Here is a 27,785-nt window from a genome sequence, read left to right as displayed (position 1 = left end):
AAAGATAGACAAACAACAAACACATGAAATTATAAAACAGTTCTCAACAATCGGGGGAGAGGAGAGGAGAGAGCGAGATCAGGTGTGTGTGTGTGTGTATGTGTAAGCGAGCATGAAATTGAGTATGTGTGTGTTCATATCCACTTCATAATGTTCAGATATTTTTACAGTTCCCATACTTTATTTTTTTCGTAACCTGAAGTCCCTGTAGAATTTAGTACAGCCATGGTGTTATGAAACTGTCTCGGAATAGCTGTCCATCTATAAAGAGTTTGTCCACAATGAGAAAGGCACGCTTACCCTTCTCCCTTTGTTGCTTTTGTACCGGATTCAGTCTCTTACAACGTTCGTTTATCTCTCTTGAAAATTGGTCATTGAGATCGAATTTGGTCCCTTTAAGCTCCCTTCCCCTACTTTTGATCAGCTCATTTTGTTGGTAGTGTTCAAATTTTGCGATGATCGGTCGGGGAAGTTTCAAGGCGGATTGCATGAATTCTCTGATCGCGCCCTCTGGATTATTGGATGCGTCCTCAGGAATCGCAGAAAAAAAAAAGATTTTCACGCATGCTACGACTTTGTATGTCTAGTAGCGACTCCATCACCCTGTTTTCCCTGAGTAGACAATCCATGTTGGAATTGTGGATTTTTACCTTGGCTGTGAGTGCCTTGTTTTCTCCGTGGAGCATGAGAATTTCAAACTCCCCCTCAACCCTGTTACCTCCTCACACAACTTTTCCAGTGTTGCATGGATTCCAGCCAGAGAATCGTCCGTGTCTGTAGATTAATCTGTTTTTCCTTTTTTTTCCGGGTGAAAGTTATTTTGTGAGGTTGTCGGATCTTTCCATGATGGAGTATGTTGTTCCTCCATAGCATAAAGCTGTTGGTTCTCGTTGATTTCCCTCAGGATCTCCTTAGCTGCAATCAGTTGTTTTACGAAAAGATAACAATGAGTCTTTCCCACGACGTCGACAGGGGTCTGTAGTACAGCCAACTAGCACTTGAGGAATCCACACAAAAAAATGGAACACAAACTTGCAGTCCCAGCCATAAAGGCTAACCACGTCGTGGAGTCCTTAGCAACTAAACTTTAGTTCTGATTAAAATCGTTTAATGAAACAATTTTAAGATAAACAACAAACCGATTGTAGACAGTACAATGTTCTGTTGTGCGCTCTGATGACGTATCTGTATATCTGGTATCTGATGACGTATATGCAGCCAGCTGTGTTGTTCCTGTAACAAAGATTGGAATGTCTTTGTTACAGAGACATTTTGCCACCCACATTTTTTTTGTTCAAAAAGTGAATACGGGAACAATATTTATAAGATAGGAATGTTAAGAATGGTCCGTGGGGATCCTGTCATATTGCTTTTCATTTTGATGTCATTAAAAACTGTATAACGAAAATACTGTAACTTAGGAAGGAAACGCATTCTAGCTATAAAGTTTCCATCCAATATGATGCTAATATAATATGAAGAACGAGGAAACTATGTTTAAGATAGCAATGTGATTTTGGTTTCCTAATGAGATAATGGTTTTTCATGTCTCTGGCACATTAACTAAGCCACACCCCTAATGAGGTCAGAAGAGTGTCAGTGTGATGGAACCGCCTTTCCGACCAGAGTGCTTAAAAGGACTTGCTAAGAATTAACATGCCAGACCAGCAGACGGACAGCGTGAGCTGAATGTTACGAATGGTTGAAACTCTTAAGACTCAACACAAGGTGAGAAGATAACCTCAACTACCAGACCAGCAGACGTGAAGCTGTGGCCACATGTTGAAATGCTTAGAAACCCTCAACATGAGGTGGAGAAGATAGAGCTGACCAGAACATTTGACATTCTGCAGCTGTTCATATAAAGGGATCTAGAATTTGACTATCTAACCGAGAAAGGAAGGAGAAGATACCATCTCGACAATCATAGGTGCATCTGATGAAACATCCACTCCATGCCAGAACAACTAAGGACATTGTGACCACTGGAGGACAACCAGAGCCTTACACCCATCGAGCCACTTCCCATAGAACACATATGTCAGAGTCAAGGCCCGCGGGCCACATCCGGCCCGCAAGAAGGTTTTTTACGGCCCCTGGGATGATCTTGATTTATTATTAGAACCGGCCCGCAGCAAGCCGGCAGCCCGCAGATCTTTTACACGCACCAATACTACATTTCCCACAATGCAAAGGTGACGCACCGAGCAGTAGGCTGCTTCATTTCAATATTTATTGGCACAGCAGTCGTCAGCATCACAGTAAAATTAACTTTCAGATACCCATCAAAAATGGCAAAACGGAAGGTGGATACTGAGAACCGGGGGTTTCAAACAAGGTGGGAGTCGGAGTATATGTTCACGAAGGTAGCTGGAAAACCTGTGTGTCTTCTGTGTGGAGAAAGTGTGGCGGTACTGAAAGAGTATAATCTGAGACGACATTATGAAACGAAACACGCGGACAAAAACAAGAATATGGACATGGAACAAAGGCTACAAAAGGCAGAGGAATTAAAACGAGGCCTCAAATCTCGACAGGCTTTGTTCAAAAAAGCCAAATCACAAGGCCAGGCTGCTGTCAAGGCCAGTTTTATTTTGGCAGAAGAGATCGCTAAATCAGCCCGGCCATTTACGGAGGGAGATTTCATCAAAAACTGCATGATTAAAGTTTGTGACGAAGTTTGCCCAGAAAAAAGGCAACTCTTTTTAAATGTGAGTCTGAGCAGAAACACCATTGCCGAGAGAGTAGACCAGTTGTCCATCAATCTAAAAGAGCAGCTTGTGAAAAAGGGAAAAGATTTTATTGCATATTCCTTGGCTGTGGATGAGAGCACCGACATTTCTGACATTGCCCAGTTGTCAATTTTCATCCGCGGAGTGGACTCCAGCCTAAGCGTGACAGAGGAGTTTTTGGCTTTACGTCCTATGCATGGCACAACTACGGGGCATGATTTGTATGAAGAGGTGTCAAGATGTGTAAATGAGATGGAGCTGCCTTGGGAAAAACTCGTGGGTTTGACAACCGACGGAGCACCTGCGATGTGTGGACACAGGAGCGGACTGGTGGCGAAGATACGGGAAAAGATGCAAGAGGAAAACGCGACAGGTGAGCTGACAGCTTATCATTGTATCATACACCAGGAAGCGTTGTGCGGTAAAGCCTTGAAAATGGAGCATGTAATGAGCATCATCACGCGCACAGTTAACTTTATCAGAGCCAAAGGTTTGAATCACCGCCAGTTCAAGGCATTTCTGACGGAGTTAGAAACGGAGCATGGTGATTTGCCTTATCACACAGAGGTGCGATGGCTAAGCCAGGGAAAGGTGCTTCAAAGATGTTTCGGGCTTCGTGAGGAGATTTGTCTATTCTTGGACAGCAAAGGGAAAGACACAACACAACTCCGAGACGAAATGTTTCTGTTTGAAATGGCTTTTCTGTGTGACATTACGAGTCATCTGAATGCAATAAACTTGCAGCTGCAGGGTCGGGATTGTGTCATCTCTGATATGTACAGTACAGTGAAGGCATTTAAAACCAAACTGACTCTGTGGGAGACGCAGATGCGGAAAGAAAATTTGAGCCACTTTCCCAGCTGCCAGACCATGAAAGAGAAGCTCTCTACCAGTGCGTTCCCGAGCACACAGTTGGCTGATAAAATAGGTATGCTTACCACTGACTTTCGACACCGATTTGCTGACTTTGAAGCACAAAAAAGCAGGTTGGAACTGCTCGGTAACCCATTTGCTGTTGACGTGGAAAGCTCACCACCAAACCTCCAAATGGAGTTGATTGACCTCCAATGCAATGATGCACTGAGGGGAAAAATATGCGGCAGTGGGTGCTGCGGAGTTTGCCCGTTTCCTCCCCGGCACAATGCCCCAGCTGCGCATCCAGGCTGCTCAAACGTTGTCTATGTTTGGCAGCACATACCTGTGTGAACAACTGTTTTCTTTGATGAACCTGAACAAAACATCACACAGAAGTCGACTTACTGCTGAACACCTCCACTCAATTCTGAGGATTTCTTCAGCTCAGAGCCTTACCCCGAACATTGATGAACTTGTGGAAAAGATGGGACACCACCAAGTATCACCCTCAACCTCAAACAAGTGAACATTACTGTGCAATCACATATTTAGAGTTTTTACTCAGTTCAAGTTTAAAAGTTAAAATTTAATATTTGTTTTCACTGCATGTTACTTCTCCTTAAACAAAGTGTTGTTTTTGATTAATAGATTTTTGCACTTTATTTTTTTGTATTTCAATCCAATTATATTTTAAAAATATTTCAGTTGAGTGGATGATAGAAAATTGCTATTATTGTTTTTTCTTTGAAGTAAATTTAGCCCACTTTTGCTAAAATAGAAAATATAGTCTACTGATGGTGCCTTGAATACCGGTTTCTTTCATTTAATGTTCATGTTATGGGGATATTTATATAAAGGAAATTTGTCTTTTGTGTCTGTTGAAAATTAAAGATTACTGACAGAGCCATAAGAAAATATTGCTTTATTTATCTGATCATATTGTAATATATTTGTTAGGTTTTCAGTAGGTTCAATTAGGTTCACTAGACTATATGCGTCATTTAAAAATTTTTCAATGAACATTCGAACAGTCCGGCCCTCGTCTTGTAGCTGATTTTTTTTATTTGGCCCTCCGTCCATTTGACTTTGACACCCCTGCCATAGAAGGATGGATTGGTTTCAGAGAGACGAAGGACAGAGACATCTACACGTAAATACATTGCATTCCTTACCCAAACGAGCGGTGGTTTGTGAGCAAAGTATTATTATTATTACTTTAGAGGGTAGTTTCCAAATGTACAATACGTTTGACTCTTTATCTACCCCTCCCTCTCCATATGTGTAACAAGCCGTCATATCTTGTCAGTCCACTAGGGACTTTTGTCTCATGTAAGTGTGTATTCTGTGTTATTATTTAGTTAGTTAGTAAATAAATAATTACAATAGGTTGTGTAGAACTGAATAATAAGAAAAGGCTGGGGTTCTTGCGGATTCAAGAGGTCTGCGACGTTCAGAATGAGACTGATATGAGATAATGATTAGTAAGTGACTTATCAATATAACCTATATTTATATATCTTTGGAGTTTAATTCGGGAGATGGTAACTCGTTAAACAACTTCCTCCGTGGTGCCCCAAATTCCTAATGAGTTAATTGTTACATGATTCATTTAATCATGTAACAATTAAACATAGTTAGTTGATTCGATAAATAACAGTCATCACATTAATGATAGTCACGTCATGACGCAGGTTAAAGAAGGATTTTTAAGCCTTGAGACATGGATTGTGTATGTGTGCCATTCAGAGGGTGAATGGGCAAGACAAAATATTTAAGTGCCTTTGAACGAGGTATGGTAGTAGGTACTAACCGCACCGTTTTGTGTGAAGAACTGCTACGCTGATGTATTTTTCAAGCTCAACAGTTTCCCATGTGTATCAAGAATGATCCACCACCTAAAGGACATCCAGCCAACATGACAACTGAAGGAAGTATTGGAGTCAACATAGGCCAGCATCCCTGTGGAACCTTGTTGTGTACACTCAGTGTATAAACTATAACAGTAGTACAGGAGTAGACAACCCTGTTCCTGGAGTGCCGCAGGCCAAATCAAAAACACGAAGTGCCTGCGGCACTCCCAGACCAGGGTTAGAGGGGAAGATAAGCTGAATGGCAGGACAATGGTCCTCAGGTTCTTGTCAAGGTATCTCTGTGCGTAGAACCCAACCTTTACAATGGGGGACTCTGTTCACAACGTTGACATCAGCAAACCGCTCGCCCACACAATGCCATACACGTGGTCTGCGGTTTAAGAGGCCAGTTGGACATACTGCCAAATTCTCTAAAATGACATTGGAAAGCACCTTATGGTACAGAAATGAAAATTAAATTATATAGCCACAGCTGTGTAGGACATTATTGCAGTCAGTATGCCAATTGCACACTCCCTCAACTTGAGACATCTGTGGCATTGTGTTGTAACAAAACCGCACATTTTAATTGCTTTGTTTCCCCAGCACAAGGTGCACCTGTGTAATGATCATGCTGTTTATTCAGCTTCTTGATATGCCACACATGTCAAGGGGATGGAATAACTTGTAAAAGGAGAAATACTCACTAACACCTTACATGTTGCGTTTTATATTTTGGTTCAGTGTATTTGCTTAATAATGATGTCTTAGGAGGTTTCATTCATTCTCCATCTACATCTCTAGGTTTGTTTGTATTTCCACCACAAGCTGTACCGGGGGAACCGTGTAACCAAGGTGGATTCTGGGAGTTTCAATGCCTTCAATTCTCCTAACTTGGCTCCTCTGGCCATTGCTGAAGTGGATATTAAAAGTAATCAAGTGGTGTAATATTTGGTCTGTCCTGTTATGTGTTTATCTATACTACTGTTCAAAAGTTTGGGGTCACTTAGAAATGTCCTTGTTTTTGAAAGAAAAGCACATTTTTGTCCATTTAAAACAACATCAAATTGATCAGAAATGCAGTGTAGACATTGTTAATGTTGTAAATGACTATTGTAGCTGGAAATGGCTGATTTTTAATGGAATATCTACATAGGTGTACAGAGGCCCATTATAAGCAACCATCACTCCTGTGTTCGAGCCCAGGTAGGGGCGAGGAAAGGGACAGAAGCTACACTGTTACATTAGCACAGCTGGAAACGGTTGTCTTGATTAAAGAAGCAATTAAACTGGCCTTCTTTAGACTAGTTGAGTATCTTGAGCATCAGCGTTTTTGGGTTCGATTACAGGCAAAAATGGCCAATACAAAGACCTTTCTTCTGAATCTCGTCAGTCTATTCTTTAATTTGTTTTTATTATTTTTTATTTGACACCTTTTTTCTCCCCAATTTCATGGTATCCAATTGGTAGTAGTTACAGTCTTGTCTCATCGCTGCTACTCCCGTACCGACTCGGGAGAGGAGGCGAAGGTCGAGAGCTATGCGTCCTCCGAAACACAACCCAACCGAGCCGCACTGCTTCTTGACACAATGCACATCCAACCCGAAAGCCAGCCGCACCAATGTGTCAGAGGAAACACCGTACACCTGGCGACCTGGTCACCGCCACAGGAGTCGCTAGTGCGCGATGAGACAAGGATATCCCTGCCGGCCAAACCCTCCCTAACCCGGACGACGCTGGGCCAATTGTGCGCCACCCCATGGGCCTCCCGGTCGCGGCTGGCTGCGATAGAGCCTAGGCTCGAACCCAGAATCACTGCTCCACCCAGGAGGCCCCCTCGTCAGTCTATTCTTGTTCTGAGAAATGAAGTCTATTCCATGCGAGAAATTGCCAAGAAACTGAAGATCTCGTACAACGCTGTGTACTACTCCCTTCACAGAACAGCGGAAACTGGATATAACCAAAATAGAAAGAGGAGAGGGAGGCCCTGGTGCACAACTGAGCAAGAGCACAAGTACATTGGAGTGTCTAGTTCGAGAAACAGATGCTTCACAAGTCCTCAACTGGCAGCTTCATTAAATAGTACCTGCAAAACGCCAGTCTCAACGTCAACAGTGAAGATGCGACTCCGGGATGCTGGCCTTAAAAAAATCAGCTGTTTCCAGCTACAATAGTCATTTACAACATTAACAATGTCTGCACTGTATTTCGAATCAATCAGATGTTATTTTAATGGACAAAAAAGCTTTTCTTTCAAAAACTAGGACATTTCTAAGTGACTCCAAACTTTTGAATAGTAGTGTATATCAAGTCAAATCTTTTCCGTGGCGTAAGATGGATCTTTTCACTCAACTTTTTCCATTTCCCCTGCAGTTAACTGGGACACGGTGTGGCGAGTGAACACAACCACACGGTTCAGAGTGAGCACTCTGATGAACCGTAATGTGGGTCTGCTGAGACTCTTCCCAGGCATCACTGCAGTGACCGTAAGAGGCTTCCCAGGGTGGGGGTGAGAAGGGGTGGATAGTGGCTCTGCCCTGTTTCTGTTGCCTACTCAACCACATCATTAAATCACAACTGTCTTCCTACTTCTGATATACAGCAATAGTGAAAGTAATACCCTATTGTAGAAAGACTAAATCAGAACAGCCATTTGGGGCCATATTTATCTAAAACTCTTCATTGTAGCTCTGTTGTGGTGAATCCTCTCATGCAGGTCCTACTGTGTTTTCTGACGAGCCAGCATCGTGTGGGCGTTCCAAGTGGTCTGCATACAGCCGGGAGCGGCTTTTAGTCCAGTGAAAAAGGAGACCGGGTTATGGGGCATGTCCAATTACCCGCTAAAGACGAGGGGCTTGGCACAGACACTTAAACACTTAGATACGCCTCCCTCGCTACAGATTGAGGGGAGGATGGTTTTACTGTCTCAATCTGTCTCAATGTTTACTGTCTCATTGTTTTTTTTATTTATATGTTTTTATTTGCTTCTTTTATAATGCATCAGACTCTCCTCCGCCTTCCACGGTCTCTGCCAGCATGGGGTTTATTTGGGGTTCTGTGTTGCACACATTTTTGGCTAGCTAGCCGCTTGATCCAAAATCCAATGGAAGATAACTTGCTATGTTTCCCTCCCTCCACAAGTTAGGTCTAAGGACCGTTGCCAAGTGAAATGATGCTGTCAATCATTAACCTTGAAGTTAATGGTTCCCCGTGCCTGGCCATTTGAGCCATTTCCTCTCCAGATGCCAGAGCTGGTATTTTGAAGAGATCTCCTGGATCCAGTGAATCACCCTGAGATATAATGGTCTGGAGGAGGGGGGAGGGTAGGTCTGGGCAGGTTGTTAAACCCGACACTAGCTCCGTACACTCCTTTGTCCACAAGCCAGACTGAGATGGCCGCTCATCTTGCTGGCTGTATCTCTCTCTGTGTGTGTGTGTGTGTGCGTGCGTGTGTGTGTGTGTGCGTGCGTGTGTGTGTGCCCGCACGCAGGTGAAGTCCTTCCTGCAGGCGCCCATGGAGGGCATTGTCCTGGAGACGTATGGTAGTGGAAACGCCCCTGATAACTGTGCTGACCTGCTTGAGGAGTTCCGAAATGCCACAGAGAGGGGCGTGATCATGGTCAACTGCACCCAGTGTCTGAGGGGTTCTGTCACCACATCGTACGCCACTGGAAAGGTACACCAGAACCCTGTGTTCAGTGGGAGTGGGAGAGTGCACATGATGTGGATGGATGTGTGTCAACATGTCTTCCTGATCCCCTCAGGCCTTGAGTGACGCAGGACTGGTGGCAGGCTGTGACATGACTCCTGAGGCTGCCCTGTGCAAGCTGTCCTACGTGCTGGCCAGGACGGACCTCAGCATAGAGGCCAAAAGAAAGGTAGGAGTCCCAGTGAAAACACACTCATTACCTCACTACACATTGTAGGCCCCTTATAGAAAATCTTTTGAAGCAAATGTCAACATTAGGCTGAACTTTAGTGACATCTGTCTTAGTCCCATTTTAACAAGAAGGTAACGGCAATAGATGGCAGAGATGATTCACATGCGGATAAAGGTCAGTGACATGTGTAATCCTTGATCATGCTTGTCTGTGTTGACTGTGTTTGTGTGTTATCTGTCCTTTGTTGTCTCTGTTGTACCTGTCCAGATGCTGAGTCAGAACCTGCGGGGAGAGATGATGGCTGACCTGCAGGGGGCCAAGCTCACTCTGAGTGACAGTCGCTTCATCCAGGTCATCGCCAAGTCCCTGAGCATCAGCTGTAAGGAGGTGAGGCCACCGCACAGCCAGCCACATCACAAACACTCACCACCACTGAGTCTGCAGGGTTACTTTCCACCTAACATGTTTTCATCGGGAACTGGCTTATCTGATAGGACAGATATGTTTTTTTGGAGAGAAAAAACTATCGCTGGGCATGTGTTAAATTCAACTTGATAGTGTATTTTTATAGGTGTCACTTACAACACTTTACATACAGCATTCCTCCACTGATTGTCAGTCTTTGTATTGACATGACAGCTGATGTTTTCTCTGCTGATATTTCCAGGAGATAGAAGCCGTCCGGGATGCTCTGACACCCACCTTAGCTTGTGCCGCTTCTAAGATAGGAGACTTGGAGGCCTTGGATGCCATAAAGGAGATGGTGAAGAACATTTACATAAATATAACATGTCTGTTAGTAAAAAGAATCACTGCAACAACTGACCTCACATACTTTCAGGAGGGGGAAAAGAAAACACCTGTTCTAACGACATGATTACAGGACTGTAGGACAAAGTTCAAACCATATGTTTGTGTGTTAATAGACACGTTCCCATACTGATACCACAGACTTTGCACTGTACCATGAACGTCACATATGTTATGATGACCTGACTGGTTCTGCTACATTCACTGGCTCAATGCAGAATGCAGATAGATGCCTAGTAGCCCAAATTACTCTCAAAATCCAATGATAAATACCAGTTATATCTATTCCTGTTCCACTCTGAAGACTGTGTTCACCTAGCCTGCTTGGTGAAAAGAATCCAGCATATTTGATTTTCTTTTACGAGACCCCTTATGTTGAAGGTCAATTTGACCCAGTAGTGAATTTAACACTGAAATACTATTTAACTTCATGTTTTCACAATGACCTCTTATCTAGTCCTCTAGGTAGGGTTAATTAACTTGTAAGGACAGTGATCTGAAGTTTGGCTAAAAATGAGCTTAAAATGTCATTTGATTTATGACTTTGGTATAAGTATTAAACATTTGGCTCTACATTTTGAATAGTTTGGTATATAAACATAGAAAATACAGCATATTAAAGAGGACATCCTCAACTACTGAAAATTCATGTTTGGAGGTTAAAATCATGTATTTATGTACTTACTTTATTTAGTTTATTGGGTCAAATTGACCCAGAACATCATCAGTGTACAAGGTGAAAGAGAAACGTGTGTGCTTGTATTACTCCCTCAGTCCCACGCTACAGTTGGTTGAACCTATTTTATTTTATAGGTGATATATTAAAGCAATAAGGCCCGAGGGGGTGTGGTATATTGCCAATATACCACGGCTAAGTAGAGTCGCAATTCAACGGCTCAGACACAAGGTATGTGGCAGGGTCTACAGTCAATCACGGATGACAAAAAGAAAACCAGCCCTGTCGCAGACCAGGATGTCTTGCTCCCAGACAGACTAAATAACTTATTTGATCGCTTTGAGGACAATACAGTGCCACTGACACGTCCCGCTACCAAAACCTGTGGACTCTCCTTCACTGCAGCCGACGTGAGTAAAACGTTTAAACGTGTTAAGCTTTGCAAGGCTGTAGGCCCAGACGGCATCCCCAGCCGCGTCCTCAGAGCATGCGCAGACCAGCTGGCTGGTGTGTTTACGGACATATTCAATCAATCCTTATCCCAGTCTGCTGTCCCCACATGCTTCAAGAGGGCCACCATTTTTCCTGTTCCCAAGAAAGCTAAGGTAACTGAGCTAAATGACTACCGCCCCGTAGCGCTCACTTCCGTCATCATGAAGTGCTTTGAGAGACTTGAGAGACTAGTCAAGGACCATATCACCTCCAGCCTACCTGACACCCTAGACCCACTAGAATGCTGTTCATCGACTACAGCTCAGCATTTAACACCATAGTACCCTCCAAACTCAAGGCCCTGGGTCTCCACCCCGCCCTGTGCAACTGGGTACTGGACTTCCTGACGGGCCGCCCCCCCCGGTGGTGAGGGTAGGTAACAACATCTCCACCCCGCTGATCCTCAACACTGGGGCCCCACAAGGGAGCCCTCTCCTGTACTCCCGGTTCACCCACAACTGCGTGGCCATGCATGCCTCCAACTCAATCATCAAGTTTGCAGACGACACTACAGTGGTAGGTTTGATTACCAACAACGACGAGACGGCCTACAGGGAGGAGGCGAGGGCCCTCGGAGTGTGGTGTCAGGAAAATAACCTCACACTCAACGTCAACAAAACAAAGGAGATGATCGTGGACTTCAAGAAACAGCAGAGGGAGCACCCTCCTATCCACATCAACGGGACAGTAGTGGAGAAGGTGGAAAGTTTTAAGTTCCTCGGTGTACACATCACGGACAAACTGAATTGGTCCACCCACACAGACAGCATGGGGAAGAAGGCGCAGCAGCGCCTCTTCAACCTCAGGAGGCTGAAGAAATTTGGCTTGTCACCAAAAGCACTCACAAACTTTTACAGATGCACAATCGAGAGCATCCTGTCGGGCTGTATCACCGCCTGGTACGGCAACTGCTCCGCCCACAACCGTAAGGCTCTCCAGAGGGTAGTGAGGTCTGCAAAAACGCATCACCGGGGGCAAACTACCTGCCCTCCAGGACACCTACACCACCCGATGTCACAGGAAGGCCATAAAGATCATCAAGGACAACAACCACCCGAGCCACTGCCTGTTCACCCCGCTATCATCCAGAAGGTGAGATCAGTACAGGTGCATCAAAGCTGGGACAGAAAGATTGAAAAACAGCTTCTATCTCAAGGCCATCAGATTATTTAACAGCCACCACTAGCGCAGAGAGGCGGCTACCAACCTATAGACTGATATCATTGGCCACTTTAATAAATGGAATCAAATAATAAATGGCATCAAATCGGGGACCGAGAGACTGAAAAGCAGCTTCTATCTCCAGGCCATCAGACTGTTAAACAGCCACCACTAACATTGAGTGGCTGCTGCCAACATACTGACTCAACTCCAGCCACTTTAATAATGGAAAATGTATGTAAAAAATGTATCACTAGCCACTTTAAACAATGCCACTTAATATAATGTTTACATACCCTACATTACTCATCTCATATGTATATACTGTACTCAATTTCATCTACTGCTTCTTGCCAATGCTGTTCTGTACCATCACTCATTCATATATTTTTACGTACATATTCTTCATCCCTTTACACTTGTGTGTATAAGGTAGTTGTTGTGGAATTGTTTGGTTAGATTACTCGTTGGTTATTACTGCATTGTCGGAACTAGAAGCACAAGCATTTCGCTACACTCGCATTAACATCTGCTAACCATGTGTATGTGACAAATAAATTTAGATTTGATTTGTTCTTAACCGTGACTCCTCATGGAGTGCTTGGACAAATCAAATCAAAATCAAATCAAATTTATTTAAATAGCCCTTCGTACATCAGCTGATATCTCAAAGTGCTGTACAGAAACCCAGCCTAAAACCCCAAACAGCAAGCAATGCAGGTGTAGAAGCACGACACAGCCCTTAGCCGTAGTATATTGGCCATATACAGTGGGGCAAAAAAGTATTTAGTCAGCCACCAATTGTGCAAGTTCTCCCACTTAAAAAGATGAGAGAGGCCTGTAATTTTCATCATAGGTACACTTCAACTATGACAGACAAAATGAAAAAAAAAATCCAGAAAATCACATTGTAGGATTTTTAATGAATTTATTTTCAAATTATGGTGGAAAATAAGTATTTGGTCAATAACAAAAGTTTATCTCAATACTTTGTTTTATACCATTTGTTGGCAATGACAGAGGTCAAACGTTTTCTGTAAGTCTTCACAAGATTTTCACACACGGTTGCTGGTATTTTGGCCCATTCCTACATGCAGATCTCCTCTAGAGCAGTGATGTTTTGGGGCTGTTGCTGGGCAACAGGGACTTTCAACTCCCTCCAAAGATTTTCTATGGGGTTGAGATCTGGAGACTGGCTAGGCCATTCCAGGACCTTGAAATGCTTCTTACGAAGCCACTCCTTCGTTGCCCGGGCGGTGTGTTTGGTATCATTGTCATGCCGAAAGACCCAGCCACGTTTCATCTTCAATGTCTTTGCTGATGGAAGGAGGTTTTCACTCAAAATCTCACGATACAGTGCCTTGCGAAAGTATTCGGCCCCCTTGAACTTTGCGACCTTTTGCCACATTTCAGGCTTCAAACATAAAGATATAAAACTGTATTTTTTTGTGAAGAATCAACAACAAGTGGGACACAATCATGAAGTGGAACGACATTTATTGGATATTTCAAACTTTTTTAACAAATCAAAAACTGAAAAATTGGGCGTGCAAAATTATTCAGCCCCTTTACTTTCAGTGCAGCAAACTCTCTACAGAAGTTCAGTGAGGATCTCTGAATGATCCAATGTTGACCTAAATGACTAATGATAATAAATACAATCCACCTGTGTGTAATCAAGTCTCCGTATAAATGCACCTGCACTGTGATAGTCTCAGATGTCCGTTAAAAGCGCAGAGAGCATCATGAAGAACAAGGAACACACCAGGCAGGTCCGAGATACTGTTGTGAAGAAGTTTAAAGCCGGATTTGGATACAAAAAGATTTCCCAAGCTTTAAACATCCCAAGGAGCACTGTGCAAGCAATAATATTGAAATGGAAGGAGTATCAGACCAATGAAAATCTACCAAGACCTGGCCGTCCCTCTAAACTTTCAGCTCATACAAGGAGAAGACTGATCAGAGATGCAGCCAAGAGGCCCATGATCACTCTGGATGAACTGCAGAGATCTACAGCTGAGGTGGGAGACTCTGTCCATAGGACAACAATCAGTCGTATATTGCACAAATCTGGCCTTTATGGAAGAGTGGCAAAAAGAAAGCCATTTCTTAAAGATATCCATAAAAAGTGTTGTTTAAAGTTTGCTACAAGCCACCTGGGAGACACACCAAACATGTGGAAGAAGGTGCTCTGGTCAGATGAAACCAAAATTGAACTTTTTGGCAACAATGCAAAACGTTATGTTTGGCGTAAAAGCAACACAGCTGAACACACCATCCCCACTGTCAAACATGGTGGTGGCAGCATAATGGTTTGGGCCTGCTTTTCTTCAGCAGGGACAGGGAAGATGGTTAAAATTGATGGGAAGATGGATGGAGCCAAATACAGGACCATTCTGGAAGAAAACCTGATGGAGTCTGCAAAAGACCTGAGACTGGGACGGAGATTTGTCTTCCAACAAGACAATGATCCAAAACATAAAGCAAAATCTACAATGGAATGGTTCAAAAATAAACATATCCAGGTGTTAGAATGGCCAAGTCAAAGTCCAGACCTGAATTCAATCGAGAATCTGTGGAAAGAACTGAAAACTGCTGTTCACAAATGCTCTCCATCCAACCTCACTGAGCTCGAGCTGTTTTGCAAGGAGGAATGGGAAAAAATGTCAGTCTCTCGATGTGCAAAACTGATAGACATACCCCAAGCGACTTACAGCTGTAATCACAGCGAAAGGTGGCGCTACAAAGTATTAACTTAAGGGGGCTGAATAATTTTGCACGCCCAATTTCAGTTTTTGATTTGTTAAAAAAGTTTGAAATATCCAATAAATGTCGTTCCACTTCATGATTGTGTCCCACTTGTTGTTGATTCTTCACAAAAAAATACAGTTTTATATCTTTATGTTTGAAGCCTGAAATGTGGCAAAAGGTCGCAAAGTTCAAGGGGGCCGAATACTTTCGCAAGGCACTGTACATGGCCACATTCATTCTTTCCTTTACATGGATCAGTCATCCTGGTCCTTTGCAGAAAAACAGCCCCAAAGCATGATGTTTCCACCCCCATGCTTCACAGTAGGTATGGTGTTCTTTGGATGCAACTCAGCACTTTTTGTCCTCCAAACACGACAAGTTGAGTTTTTACCAAAAAGTTCTATTTTGGTTTCATCTGACCGTATGACATTCTCCCAATCTTCTTCTGGATCATCCAAATGCTCTTTAGCAAACTTCAGACGGGCCTGGACATGTACTGGCTTAAGCAGGGGGACACGTCTGGCACTGCAGGATTTGAGTCCCTGGCGGCGTAGTGTGTTACTGATGGTAGGCTTTGTTGCTTTGGTCCCAGCTCTCTGCAGGTAATTCACTAGGTCCCCCCGTGTGGTTCTGGGATTTTTGCTCACCGTTCTTGTGATCATTTTGACCCCACAGGGTGAGATCTTGCGTGGAGCCCCAGATCGAGGGAGATTATCAGTGGTCTTGTATGTCTTCCATTTCCTAATAATTGCTCCCACAGTTGATTTCTTCAAACCAAGCTGCTTACCTATTGCAGATTCAGTCTTTCCAGCCTGGTGCAGGTCTACAATTTTGTTTCTGGTGTCCTTTGACAGCTCTTTGGTCTTGGCCTAGTGGAGTTTGGAGTGTGACTGTTTGAGGTTGTGGACAGGTGTCTTTTATACTGATAACAAGTTCAAACAGGTGCCATTAATACAGGTAACGAGTGGAGGACAGAGGAGCCTCTTAAAGAAGAAGTTACAGGTCTGTGAGAGCCAGAAATCTTGCTTGTTTTGTAGGTGACCAAATACTTATTTTCCACCAGAATTTGCAAATAAATTCATTTAAAATCCTACAATGTGATTTTCTGGATTTTTTTTTCTCATTTTGTCTGTCATAGTTGAAGTGTACCTATGATGAAAATTACAGCCCTCTCATCTTTTTAAGTGGGAGAACTTGCACAATTGGTGGCTGACTAAATACTTTTTTGCCCCACTGTATCACAAACCAACCCAGGTGCCTTATTGCTATTATAAACTGGTTATCAACTTAATTAGAGCAGTAAAATAAATGTTTTGTCATACACGTTGTATAAGGTCTGATATACCACGGCTGTCAGCCAATCAGCATTCAGGGCTCAAGCCACCCAGTATCAAATCGAGATGAGTCTGAACGGTGACAGTAAGGTGTGCAACAGGTCAATGTGTAGCACTACATGGGTTTGATACCTCAATACATGGTTTTAAAATACACAGTATGATCATGGCACCGTAATATTGATTTATTATTTAACCTTTATTTAACTATACAGTATGAGATGTGTTTCTTGTCATCAGGGCAGTAACTTAAGTCTGGGGGACTATGATGGTCGTACCCCTCTGCACATCGCTTCCTGTGAGGGCCACCTCAATGTGGTGCAGTATCTACTGAGCCAGGGTGCCACTGTCTACGCCAAAGATCGCTATGGGGACACACCCCTGCGCAATGCTGTGCGCTTCAGGTAGGGTTGAGCTAACATGTGGGCCAAGATGAGAGCTTTACATTTTGGGGGGGTGGCTGAGGTGCATTGAGGGATAGAGGGGTTGGTGGAAATGGAGTATGATATGTCCTTAAAAGCTTTGCCTCTACAGTTGATGTTCACCCATCCCTTATGATTCAAGCCCCCCAGTAGCCCATTCTAACTGACGGCTTCTATCTGCCCAGGGAGGAGGGTGTGCATCACACAGTAATGATTTTGTTACCCTTTCTATGAATTTATAATATAAACTACAACGCGAAAGGTACAGTTGACTTCACTTTTAATCATGTCAGCACATGTAACAGCAGTTTACTTCACTTTTAATCATGTCAGCACATGTAACAGCAGTTTACAGCACTTTTAATCATGTCAGCACATGTAACAGCAGTTTACAGCACTTTTAATCATGTCAGCACATGTAACAGCAGTTTACAGCACTTTTAATCATGTCAGCACATGTAACAGCAGTTTACAGCACTTTTTGTTTCTTCTTCTTCATCTCCCCAATTCACTTAAACTATAATTCTTTATTTCCCATGGGCTTCACCAGACTGCCCCCTAGTGGCTGGAATACAACTGTATTAAGCCCCTGACAACACCCCCCCTGCAAAAACGAAATGTTTTCCCAAACATTTCACTGGCCTCAAAACAGAGGATGTAAGCTGGTCATGAAAACAACTGAGAACTGGGCTAACAGCCATATAACTATCTAGACATGTCCAGTCTACCTTTATGGGCAAAGACACAACCCCCACTAAACATTATCACACTGTGATTAGTAAAGGTAAACGAGAAAATATATACACATCTGAGCATCTCTAGTTGGTATCCTGATAAGAGCTTGGCAGCCCTAAAGTGTTATAGGTTAGTCTCTGGGCCTCCTCTGCCGGGCTGAACGGCGGGGCAAGGTCATGGGTGACCCCAATGAATCTGTGTCCACTTCATCATGAGATGATTGAGTCTTTGAGCCCTCAGCTGTTTCCATATTTACCCCCGTCCTCTCTGGGCTCTCCCTGAGGACTGGCTGGCACTCCTTCACAGTGAAGTTTCTATCAGTCTGACCCCGTTCCTCACTATTATCTGATACTAGCTGTGTGCTACTCTGTCTGCTCTCTTCATCCCTACGTGGCCTGTTGATGAAAAACTGGATAAGAATCCTCATCTGAGCTCTCAGACTCAGCGCTCTCCCCATTTTGCTGCTTTTTCTGGGGTGGTTCCCTTCTCCACAGACCTCTACTGGGTGTTTCAACAGGTTCCTCAAAGGGTAAACAATTACATGACATGAGCACATTGCGATGCAGAACCCGGGCCCTGCATGTACCCCTCTTGGGTTTGACCTCATAGATAGGGCTGTCATCACCTTTCCTGGTTACCACCACATGTATTTGGTCCTCCCAGAATGATATCTTTCCCGTCCCCCCACGCTCTGACATGTTACTCACAAGTACACGATCCCCTGAGACCAGAACCAAACTAATTTTCTTCCGATCGTAGTAGGCTTTTCCCTTTGCTGTTGATTTCTCCATGTTTCTAATGGCGATGTCATAGGCTTTCACCATCTGTTACTGCCACTTCTTAGCATAATCCTGGTATGATTTCTCCTGTTCCTTTATCTGTAACCCAAAGACAAGGTCAACAGGTAGCAGTGGAGCCCTTCCAAAAGAGCAGGAAATACAGTGAGAACCCAGTAGCATCACTGGTGGTACAATTATATCACCCCAGTTGGCCTTTTTCTCTTCATCTAGTGTGCGCAACATTGACAACAGTATACAGTTAAATCTCTCCACCGGATTTCCCTGTGGATGATATGGAGAGGTTCTGGAATTGACTATTCTCGTGCAGTTCTGCAAGGCTCTGAATAACTGATTTTCAAACTCTCTTCCCTGATCATGATGGATTTTTGACACAAAGCCAAACCTTGGGAAAAAAATCAGCAAAGTATTTTTGCTGCAGTTTTCCCTGACTTATTTCTGGTGGGGTAGGCTTGTGCACATTTTGTAAAGTTATCTAAAATAACTCAAATGTACTCGTAGCCCCCTCTGCTTTTCTTCAAATGCACATAGTCAATTGAAATCATCTGGGAAGGAGCTGTAGCTCGTACATGTTGCATTGGGGCCCTAGTTATTACACTGGGTTTCTTTTGTTTGATACACTTACACACTTTAGTGATAAAGTGTTCAATGCCATGTTGCATGCGCGGCCAATAAAAGCGTCATCGTGCTAAGTACAACACTTTCTGTTCCTAGTTGGGCCATTTCAGTGTGTAAGTACTTGTAAATCAGTGTTCTATACTGACTTGGTACCACATCTTGTGTCCTTTTTGCTGTTTTCCTTTGTAATGATCCATCTGGTGAGACATGGAGCCTGTTCCACTCTTGCAGTAACTGTTTGACTTAGTTGCACTCTTGTTGATATTCTGTTGGTTAAGGCTTAGTTCTTTGACTTTTCAGTTCCAAGATTCTCCATACAGCTGCATCCTTTAACTGAGCCTGCATGAGATTGTGTGGAAACAGTCGGTCTGTAACTGTTCCCCCCCACCATGACAGCTCATCTTGCACTGATGGTCTTAGTGTGACCATGGATATCCAAGTTACACAGTCATTCTGTTGTGTCTGAACATTATTGAGTGTTGCTTTTACCATCTCAAGTGAGTGTTTCTCTGTGCATTCTTCCATGTAATGTTCAGCATGCAAAGGAGAGCGTGACAGAAAGTCTGTGTCAGTGTTTACCTTTCCAGGACGATACTTCAGTGTGAGATTACAGTCAGACAGCTCCGCCACCCAGCGATTACTGGTGGCATTCAGTCTTGCTGTAGTTAGTACATATGTCAAGGGGTTATTATCACTGTACACTGTCACAGAGGGAGCATAAAATAGGTCATCTCGGAACCGCTCAGTCACTGCCCATTTAAGGGCAAAGAATTCCAGTTTCCCAGAGTGAAGGTGATAGTTTCTCTCTGCTCAAGTCAGGGTGCGGTAGCCATATACAATGACTCTCAGTTTTCCACTTTGTCGTTGGTATAACACACCTCCCAATCCCTCTTCGGAGGCATCAGCATGCAGGATAAAAGGCTCCTTGAAATCTGGGTAAGCAAGCACAGGTGGATTAGTCAACATACTCACCAAGTGTTCTAATGCTCTCTGGTGAGTATACTCCCATATAACTTTCTGGTGGGGCAGAGCCTGTTCCGACTGCATAGCTACCTTGGTCCTTCTCTTCCCGGATGCTGGGGTCTCTGACTTCACTGCTAGTAAGTCATAGAGACATTTAGCATGTTGTGCGAAGTTCTGTACATAACCCCTATAGTACCCTAGAAACCCCAGTAGTTTCCTAAGCTCTCTCACATTTGTTGGTGGCCTGTTTATCAGTTATTGCACTGCTACAATTTCTTTAACATCCATTCTGTAATCCTCAGCAGAAATTATTTTTCCTAAATAACGGACCTCATTCTTGAATAGGTTACACTTATCAGCCCTGTTTAATACCCCATTTATTTTGCTGCCTGAGTACCCGACGTGGGGCAAAAAACAACAAGTGGACTAATGCCAGCAAAGCCACTACACAACATTATATTATTTGCACTATAATGGTGACAACCGGTGCCCACAAACTGTTAGGGCCTACATAAAGCTACCCCAAAAGCAGAATCCTAACGGCAGTCCCAACACCTTACCACTACTACACCTGGCTATCAGTGGAGCCTTTTCTGGCAGCCAAACAGATCATTCAGCCTCATTTACTGACTTTAAAAAAACATTGCTGATATGGCGACTTGCTTAAACAAATGTGATTTCTGCTGACAATTGAGATGTACAAACTATGGCATAAGGGGACGACGAGGATAAGAGGCAATCCGTAATTTCGATTAAGACATTAATGAGCGAGCTAGGACGGACAAGGTCAATAACTATTTGTTCAGCACTTTTGAAATGTACAGCAACAGAATTCAGAACATGGGCCGTTCTTACAGTGTTCTCCCTGTACACCAAGTCAGAACCGTAGGGCATGTAAAGCAGACAATGAAAGCTCTTACAATATTCAATGATTACATTTCTCACACAGGTTATAGGCTACATGTGCACCACCAAGTCAGAACAGTAGACAAAATGATGAGGTGAAAATAGACCATGTTAGTAGTACACGGGCTACTAAGATGGTTTATTCCCGACTTCCCAGTTGTCTTGAACTCACTGAAGTAAAGTTTTCGCATTTCTGACTTAAGTTGTTTTGAGTGCGGCACAAATTATGCTTCAGCCTGGCCAATGTTAAATGTTTATAATTTTAAACTTGGAAAAGAGCCCCTTAATCCCAGATTTGGGACAGCACAGCCACTCCACTGAATAGCAGGCTAGTGATTGCTTTGCAATGCTTGCCATTAGCCACTGTCACTGATTCCTTCCAAACCACTCATGGTTGAATTTGCGATTTCCAACTTGTTGTGTAATGTATGTCCAATGGTCAATGAGCTTTATCTATTATTTCTATTCATAAGGATTTAAAATGATTGGCCAGTAGATTGTCGACTTGATTCATAATGATGACTGCTAGCTAAGATTTTGAAAGTAGGATGTTGGCATGATCAGTCCAATCAAAGCTACTGTACATTTAATGTGATTTGATTTCATTTTATCTGTGGCCAATGACATTGAGCCTTCTTGGATGGGCACTTCTAATGTAACTCTATGGTAGCACCCAAGGGGCTAGAATTTTCTAGGTCTACCCTTAGACTTGTCAGTGATGCAGTGTCCCCATGAGTGACAGAATACTGAGCCAATCATGGCGCAACTCTCCGTATTTTCTACTGGCTTTCCCCACCACCACAGAAAGCACTGAGCTAGGCTGAAACACCAGCATTTTGGAGCGGCTTTACTCAAGAAAACAAAAGTGACTGTTTGTATGCGGCTTAATTAATAAATAAAAAAATTATATATATAAATGAGGTCGACCGATCGGAATTACCGATTTAATTGGGACCGATTTCAAGTTTTCATAACAACCGGTAATCGGAATTTTTGGACACCGATTATGGCTGATTATATTGCACTCCACGAGGAGACTGCGTGGCAGGCTGACTACCTGTTATGCGAGTGCAGCAAGGAGCCAAGGTAAGGTGCTAGCTAGCATTAAACTTATCTTAACATAATCACTAGTTAACTACACATGGTTGATGATATTACTAGTTTATCTAGCTTGTCCTGCGTTGCGTATAATCGATGCTGTGCCTGTTCATTTATTGTTGAATCACAGCCTACTTCGCAAAACGGGTGATTTAACAAGCGCATTCGTGAAAAAAGCATTGTGTTATTATATTATAATTAAGTCTATGATTTGATAGAGCAGTCTGACTGAGCGGTGGTAGGCAGCAGCAGGCTCGTAAGCATTCATTCAAACAGCACTTTCCTGCATTTGCCAGCAGCTCTTCACTGTGCTTCAAGCATTGCGCTGTTAATGACTTAAAGCCTATCAACTGCCGAGATTAGGCTGGCAATACTAAAGTACGTATTAGAACATCCAATAGTCAAAGGTATATGAAATACAAATGGTATAGAGAGAAATAGTCCTATAATAACTACAACCTAAAACCTCTTACCTGGGAATATTGAAGACCCATGTTAAAAGGAACCACCAGTTTTCATATGTACTGAGCAAGGAACTTAAACATGAGCTTTTTTACATGGCACATATTGCACTTTTACTTTCTTCTCCAACACTATGTTTTTGCATTATTTAAACCAAATTGAACATGTTTCATTATTTATTTGAGACTAAGTTCATTTTATTGATGTATTATATTAAGTTAAAATAAGTGTTCATTCAGTGTTGTTGTAATTGTCATTATTACAAATATATATATAAAAATTGGCCTTATTAATCAGTATCGGCTTTTTTTGGTCCTCCAATAATCAGTATCGGCGTTGGAAAATCGTAATAGGTCGACACCTCTAATATATATATATATTTTTAGTTTGTATTACATTGTTTGCAAATTTATGTGACACATATAATGCCAAAATAACATGCAAAATAGGCAAGCCCCCCCCCCCACAAAATTATAAAATAAAAATAAGATGTGCTGTTAAAACTCCATGTGTGGGTGGTTAACTGGAACTTGTCCCTGCTCGTTTAGCACCCAGTCACAGTGCCATAACAGGTCACTGTCAGCAGATACTTTGAAAACTAGAAATATGACTAATGCACGTTGCAGTCCTAATAAATCAGACAAACAATGGATCAGTACTGTTCCACCTTATGGTTTCAGTTGACTCTGACTCACACTGTGTGATGTTGATTTTCTTTCTACCTTTTCATCTTTTCCTTGATTTTAGTACACTGTGTATAGCATCTATATTTAAAAAGAGTCGGTCATATCTATGCATGTGTGTCTGTCCGTCTGTCTGTCCATTCAGACACAAAGAGGTGGTGAAGCTGCTGAGAAAGACTGGAGCTCATTTCTCCAGGGATGAGTTGGAGGATGCCGGCTCAGAGCTGTGCAGGTGAGAAACACACAGCACTTTCTCACACATGCATTGCCCAAAGACTGATCCTACATAGTTTGTGCAGGTATGACCACTTGTCCTAGTTGTCTTGCCATAAACACTTGGAATGCTCCCTGACCACATAGCTTCATACCTCTGCAGCATCCAAACATCACCACCACCACAGAACCCTGAATTGCTCCGTTTAACTGATATCTCTTTTTATTTTTAAGTGAATATTTTGTCTGTTACTGGAGCAAGGCCTTTCTCTTTGGAAGCAAACAAGCACACTCAGTCCTATTCAGAATCAAGTAGTGTGTTTATTCTAAGATTATACTATGATATCTGATTGCTTGTTTAGTCCCTTTACCATGAAACCTCTTGAATATCAACCCTCCCATTGAATTATCTGCTACTGTGTCGCAGTTTGGCAGCCAGTGCTGACATCAAGGGCCTGGAGATGTGGCACCTGGCCGGGGGAGACCTGGACACGCCAGGCTACGACGGGCAGACGCCGATGGAGGTGGTGAGTGTTTGGGACTGGGAGCCTCTCTCCAACTTACAAACATGGATCGTAAAGGATGTGTAGGGTAAGGGTAACCCAGACTAGTTATGTAACATGGATAGTATAGGGAACACAGACTAGTTATGTAACATGAAAAGTAAAGGATTCTATACTAACTGACTATCGCCCCATAGCACTCACTATTGTCATCATGAAGTGCTTTGAGAGGTTAGTTAAGGATCATATCACATCTACCTTACACCATAGACCCACTTCAATTTGCTTACCGCCCCAATAGATCCACAGACGATGCAATCGCCATTACCCTGCCCTGTCCCATCTGGACAAGAGGAATACCTATGTAAGAATGCTGTTCATTTAATATAGGTCAGCATTCAACACCATAGTACCCTCCAAGTGCATCATTAAGCTTGGGGCCCTGGGTCTGAACCCCGCCCTGTGCAACTGGGTCCTGGACTTCCTGACGGGCAGCATCCAGGTGGTGGAGGTAGGAAACAACACCAACATTTCGCTGATCCACAACACAGGGGCCCCACAAGGGTGCTTGCTCAGCCCCCTCCCGTACTCCCTGTTTACCCATGACTAGGTGGGCACGCATGCCTCCAACTCAATCATCAAGTTTGCAGACGACAACAGTAGTAGGCCTGACTACCAACAATGACGAGACAGCCTACAGGGAGGAGTTGAGTGCCCTGGGAGTGTGGTCCCAGGAAAATAACCTCCCACAATGTTGACAAAACAAAGGAGCTGATCATGTACTTCAGGAAACATCAGAGTGGAGCAGGTGGAAATCTTCAAGTTCCTTGGCGTACACATCACTGACGATCTGAAATGGTCCACCCACAGGCAGTGTGGTGAAGAAGGCACAACAGTGCCTCTTCAAACTCAGGAGGCTAAAGAAATTTGGTTTGGCACCTAAAACCCTCAAACTTTTACAGATGCACAATTGAGAGCATCCTGTTGGACTGTATATCACCACCTGGTACGGCAACTGCACCGCCCGCAACCGCAGGGCTCTCCAGAGGGTGGTGCGGTCTGCCCAATGCATTACCGTTAAGTACCTGACCTCCAGGACACCCACAGCACCCGATATCACAGGAAGGCCAAAACGATCATCAAGGACAACAACCACCCGAGCCAGTGCCTGTTCATCCAGAAGTTGAGGTCAGTAAAGGTGCATCAAAGCTGGGCCCGAGAGACTGAAAAACAGCTTCAATCTCAAGGTCATCAGACTGTTAAATAGCCATCACTAGGCAGCTTCCACCCTGTTTACATAACCCTGCACCTTAGAGGCTGCTGCCCTATATACATAGACTTGAAATCACTGGCCACTTTAATAATGGAAAACTAGTCACTAATGATGTTTACATATTTTTGCTTTACTCATCTCAAATGTATATACTGTATTCTATTCGACTTTATTTTAGTCTATGCCACTCTGACATTCCATTCTTTTACTTTTAGATGTGTGTATTGTTGTGAATTGTTAGATATTACTGCGCTGTTGGAGCTAAAAACACAAGCATTTCGCTACAACTGCATGTGACCAATAAAATGTGATTAGATGAAGGTAACCCAGACTAGTTTTGTAAGATGGATCATTAGGTTTTCTCTCTTAGGCTAAGGCTGTGGGGAATGAAGTTGTGATTGACTTCATACACCAGGTCAGCCAGTCCCACGCCCAGGTAAGAGATGGACTATGATCTAGCGTTACTGTTCTCCTCTGTGCTCCTCCAACAGCATTCATCTCTGCTTCAATTAAGAGAGCTTAGCTCTCCGACCTGAGCTCACTGAAATCAAACGAAGTGAATAATATTTTACTGTACCGGTCTTTGTCAGTTTATATTGTCTGACGAACCTAAACCAGTTCAGCACACTGTATTATCCACTTTCTTTATCCATCTTCAACTTGTTACAATTTCCTGTTTATTAAAAACCTCCTAGTCACCACTGTTTTTCCTCATCAGTCAGATGTAAGTAATGAGGTAATCCATCTTCGGTCATTTTACTTTTCAACACGAGAATGAGTCTCATCTCATCCCTGTATATTAATAGATTTGACCAAGTTTAGCAATATATTTACTACAACTAAAACATTACTGCGATCCATGATTGTGAATGAATGGTGTGGCATGAAGCATCCAAGAGGTAGCCTATACATTGGATTTGACATATAGGCTAGAAAACCATGTAGGCTACAGAATAGGGATGTAGTTTCATTCACGTAGTTTCAACTTTGCCATGTGCTCCAATTACATGTTTTGCTTACTTCCAGCCTCTGTTTAAAGATGATGCTGAGGTAAGTCTAGAATGGCCACAGCTAGCTCTATGGATTCTCCTATGCTTGATGGTCGTACCTGTGTCTCCTCTCATCGTATGGTGATGTGTTGCATCTGAGTATGACCTACATGAGTATCACTCGTTGTAGCCTGGCTTGAACAGGTGTTTACAAAATGGCTGCCTGGTTGAGTTCAATTAGACAGTGACACAAACCTTTGCAGTTGTAGTCTGCCTGGCTTTTGTGATTTGTTCCTGTGATGGCCTCTAAGCTGTGTTGTCTGGAATGATGACCGCCTGGTGAGATGTTTACTCTGAGATAATTATGTGGATTAGTAGCAGAGATTGCAAAGAAAGCCTTCATTTGATGTTATTACTGCTGCTCTTTGTATTGAACAGCACTGCTTGAAATTCAGCTCTTAACCGTTTTCCCCTTGTGTGTTTAAGAATGAAGAATACATTGAGTTCTCAGCCTGTCCAAAAGAATCCTGAAGACGAAGATCCTCAACTCTTTTACCTCTCCATCCATCCCCATCACTCTCCCTCTCTCTTTCCATTTCACTCTCTTACACTGGACATTTGCACAAGCTTGCAGATTTTATTTAGATTCATCCAAACCATTTTACAATTGATATGTTTGCGATAATCTCATTTACTGTTGCTTAACTGTAGTTGTAAAAGCACTAGTAGCACAACATTGGATGTCAAGTGATATGGATGCACTGTGCCTAGAACGGGCAGCACTATATCTGTTTGTTTTGTATGTACCACAGTATATGATGCATGTGGAGCAATTCACCCGGTTTGCATTAAGAGTATTATCAGTGATCATTGGAAGCACAGGGTAGAATGCTGTACTTTATGCTAGGCACTTGATGGGTAGAATGCTGTGCCTTTAGATGTACTTGATGAAATGCTTAGTATTGAGTGCAATTTATTCTAAACTGAAATCCTTGTGAAATCCTTCTAAACTGAAATCATGGGCTGATGACACAAAAATAGAACCGTTTGCCCATAATGACCATCGTTATGTTTGGAGGAAAAAGGGTGATGCTTGCAAGCCGAAGAACACCATCCCAACCGCGAAGCACGCGGGTGGCAGCATCAGGTTGTGGGGGTGCTTTGCTGCAGGAGGGACTGGTGCGCTTCACAAAATAAATGGCATCATGAGGATGGAAAATTATGTGGATATATTGAAGCAACATCTCAAGACATCAGTCAGGAAGTTAAAGCTTGGTCGCAAATGAGTCTTCCAAATGAACAATGACCCCAAGCATACTTCCAAAGTTGTGGCAAAATGGCTTAAGGACAACAAAGTCAAGGTATTGGAGTGGCTATCCTAACTGACCTTAAACAGGGAATTTTTACATGACTAAATGTCAGTAATTGTGAAAAACTGAGTTGAAATGTATTTGGCTAAGGTGTATGTAAACTTCCGACTTCAACTATATATATATATATATATGTATGTATGTATGTATGTATGTGTGTGTGTGTGTGTGTGTGTGTGTGTGTGTGTGTGTGTGTGTGTGTGTGTGTGTG

At 43.0% G+C, this 27,785-nt stretch overlaps 2 protein-coding genes across 9 annotated transcripts in view; both read left to right on the top strand.

Annotated features, from left to right (window-relative positions):
- The window catches only part of LOC110497880 (60 kDa lysophospholipase), a 55,678-nt gene extending 28,325 nt beyond the window's left edge, over positions 1-27,353 (top strand). For 2 of the 8 annotated variants that reach the window (XM_021574324.2, XM_036954842.1), the window contains 12 exons: positions 6,242-6,368; positions 7,811-7,923; positions 8,928-9,113; positions 9,202-9,315; positions 9,586-9,705; positions 9,986-10,081; positions 16,783-16,946; positions 23,372-23,458; positions 23,867-23,966; positions 25,586-25,651; positions 26,242-26,265; positions 26,691-27,353. In XM_021574324.2, coding sequence (XP_021429999.2) covers positions 6,242-6,368; positions 7,811-7,923; positions 8,928-9,113; positions 9,202-9,315; positions 9,586-9,705; positions 9,986-10,081; positions 16,783-16,946; positions 23,372-23,458; positions 23,867-23,966; positions 25,586-25,651; positions 26,242-26,265; positions 26,691-26,735 — 1,242 coding nt within the window. In that variant the 3' untranslated portion in view covers positions 26,736-27,353. Of the gene's footprint in view, positions 1-6,241; positions 6,369-7,810; positions 7,924-8,927; positions 9,114-9,201; positions 9,316-9,585; positions 9,706-9,985; positions 10,082-16,782; positions 16,947-23,371; positions 23,459-23,866; positions 23,967-24,243; positions 24,263-24,332; positions 24,394-24,904; positions 25,131-25,585; positions 25,652-26,241; positions 26,266-26,690 lie in introns of those variants that run through there. The other 6 variants (XR_005037734.1, XR_005037733.1, XR_005037735.1 and 3 more) reach the window with 6 other exon arrangements.
- LOC110497882 (60 kDa lysophospholipase) overlaps positions 1-27,785 on the top strand; it is a 135,984-nt gene that overhangs the window by 28,637 nt on the left and 79,562 nt on the right. The gene's annotated exons all lie outside the window — the stretch shown is intronic.

This window comes from Oncorhynchus mykiss, chromosome 19, assembly GCF_013265735.2.
Source record: "Oncorhynchus mykiss isolate Arlee chromosome 19, USDA_OmykA_1.1, whole genome shotgun sequence".
Classification (NCBI taxonomy): Eukaryota; Metazoa; Chordata; class Actinopteri; order Salmoniformes; family Salmonidae; genus Oncorhynchus; species Oncorhynchus mykiss.
The sequence above is the reverse complement of the archived record's forward strand: the minus strand, read 5'-3'. Positions and strand labels throughout refer to the sequence as shown.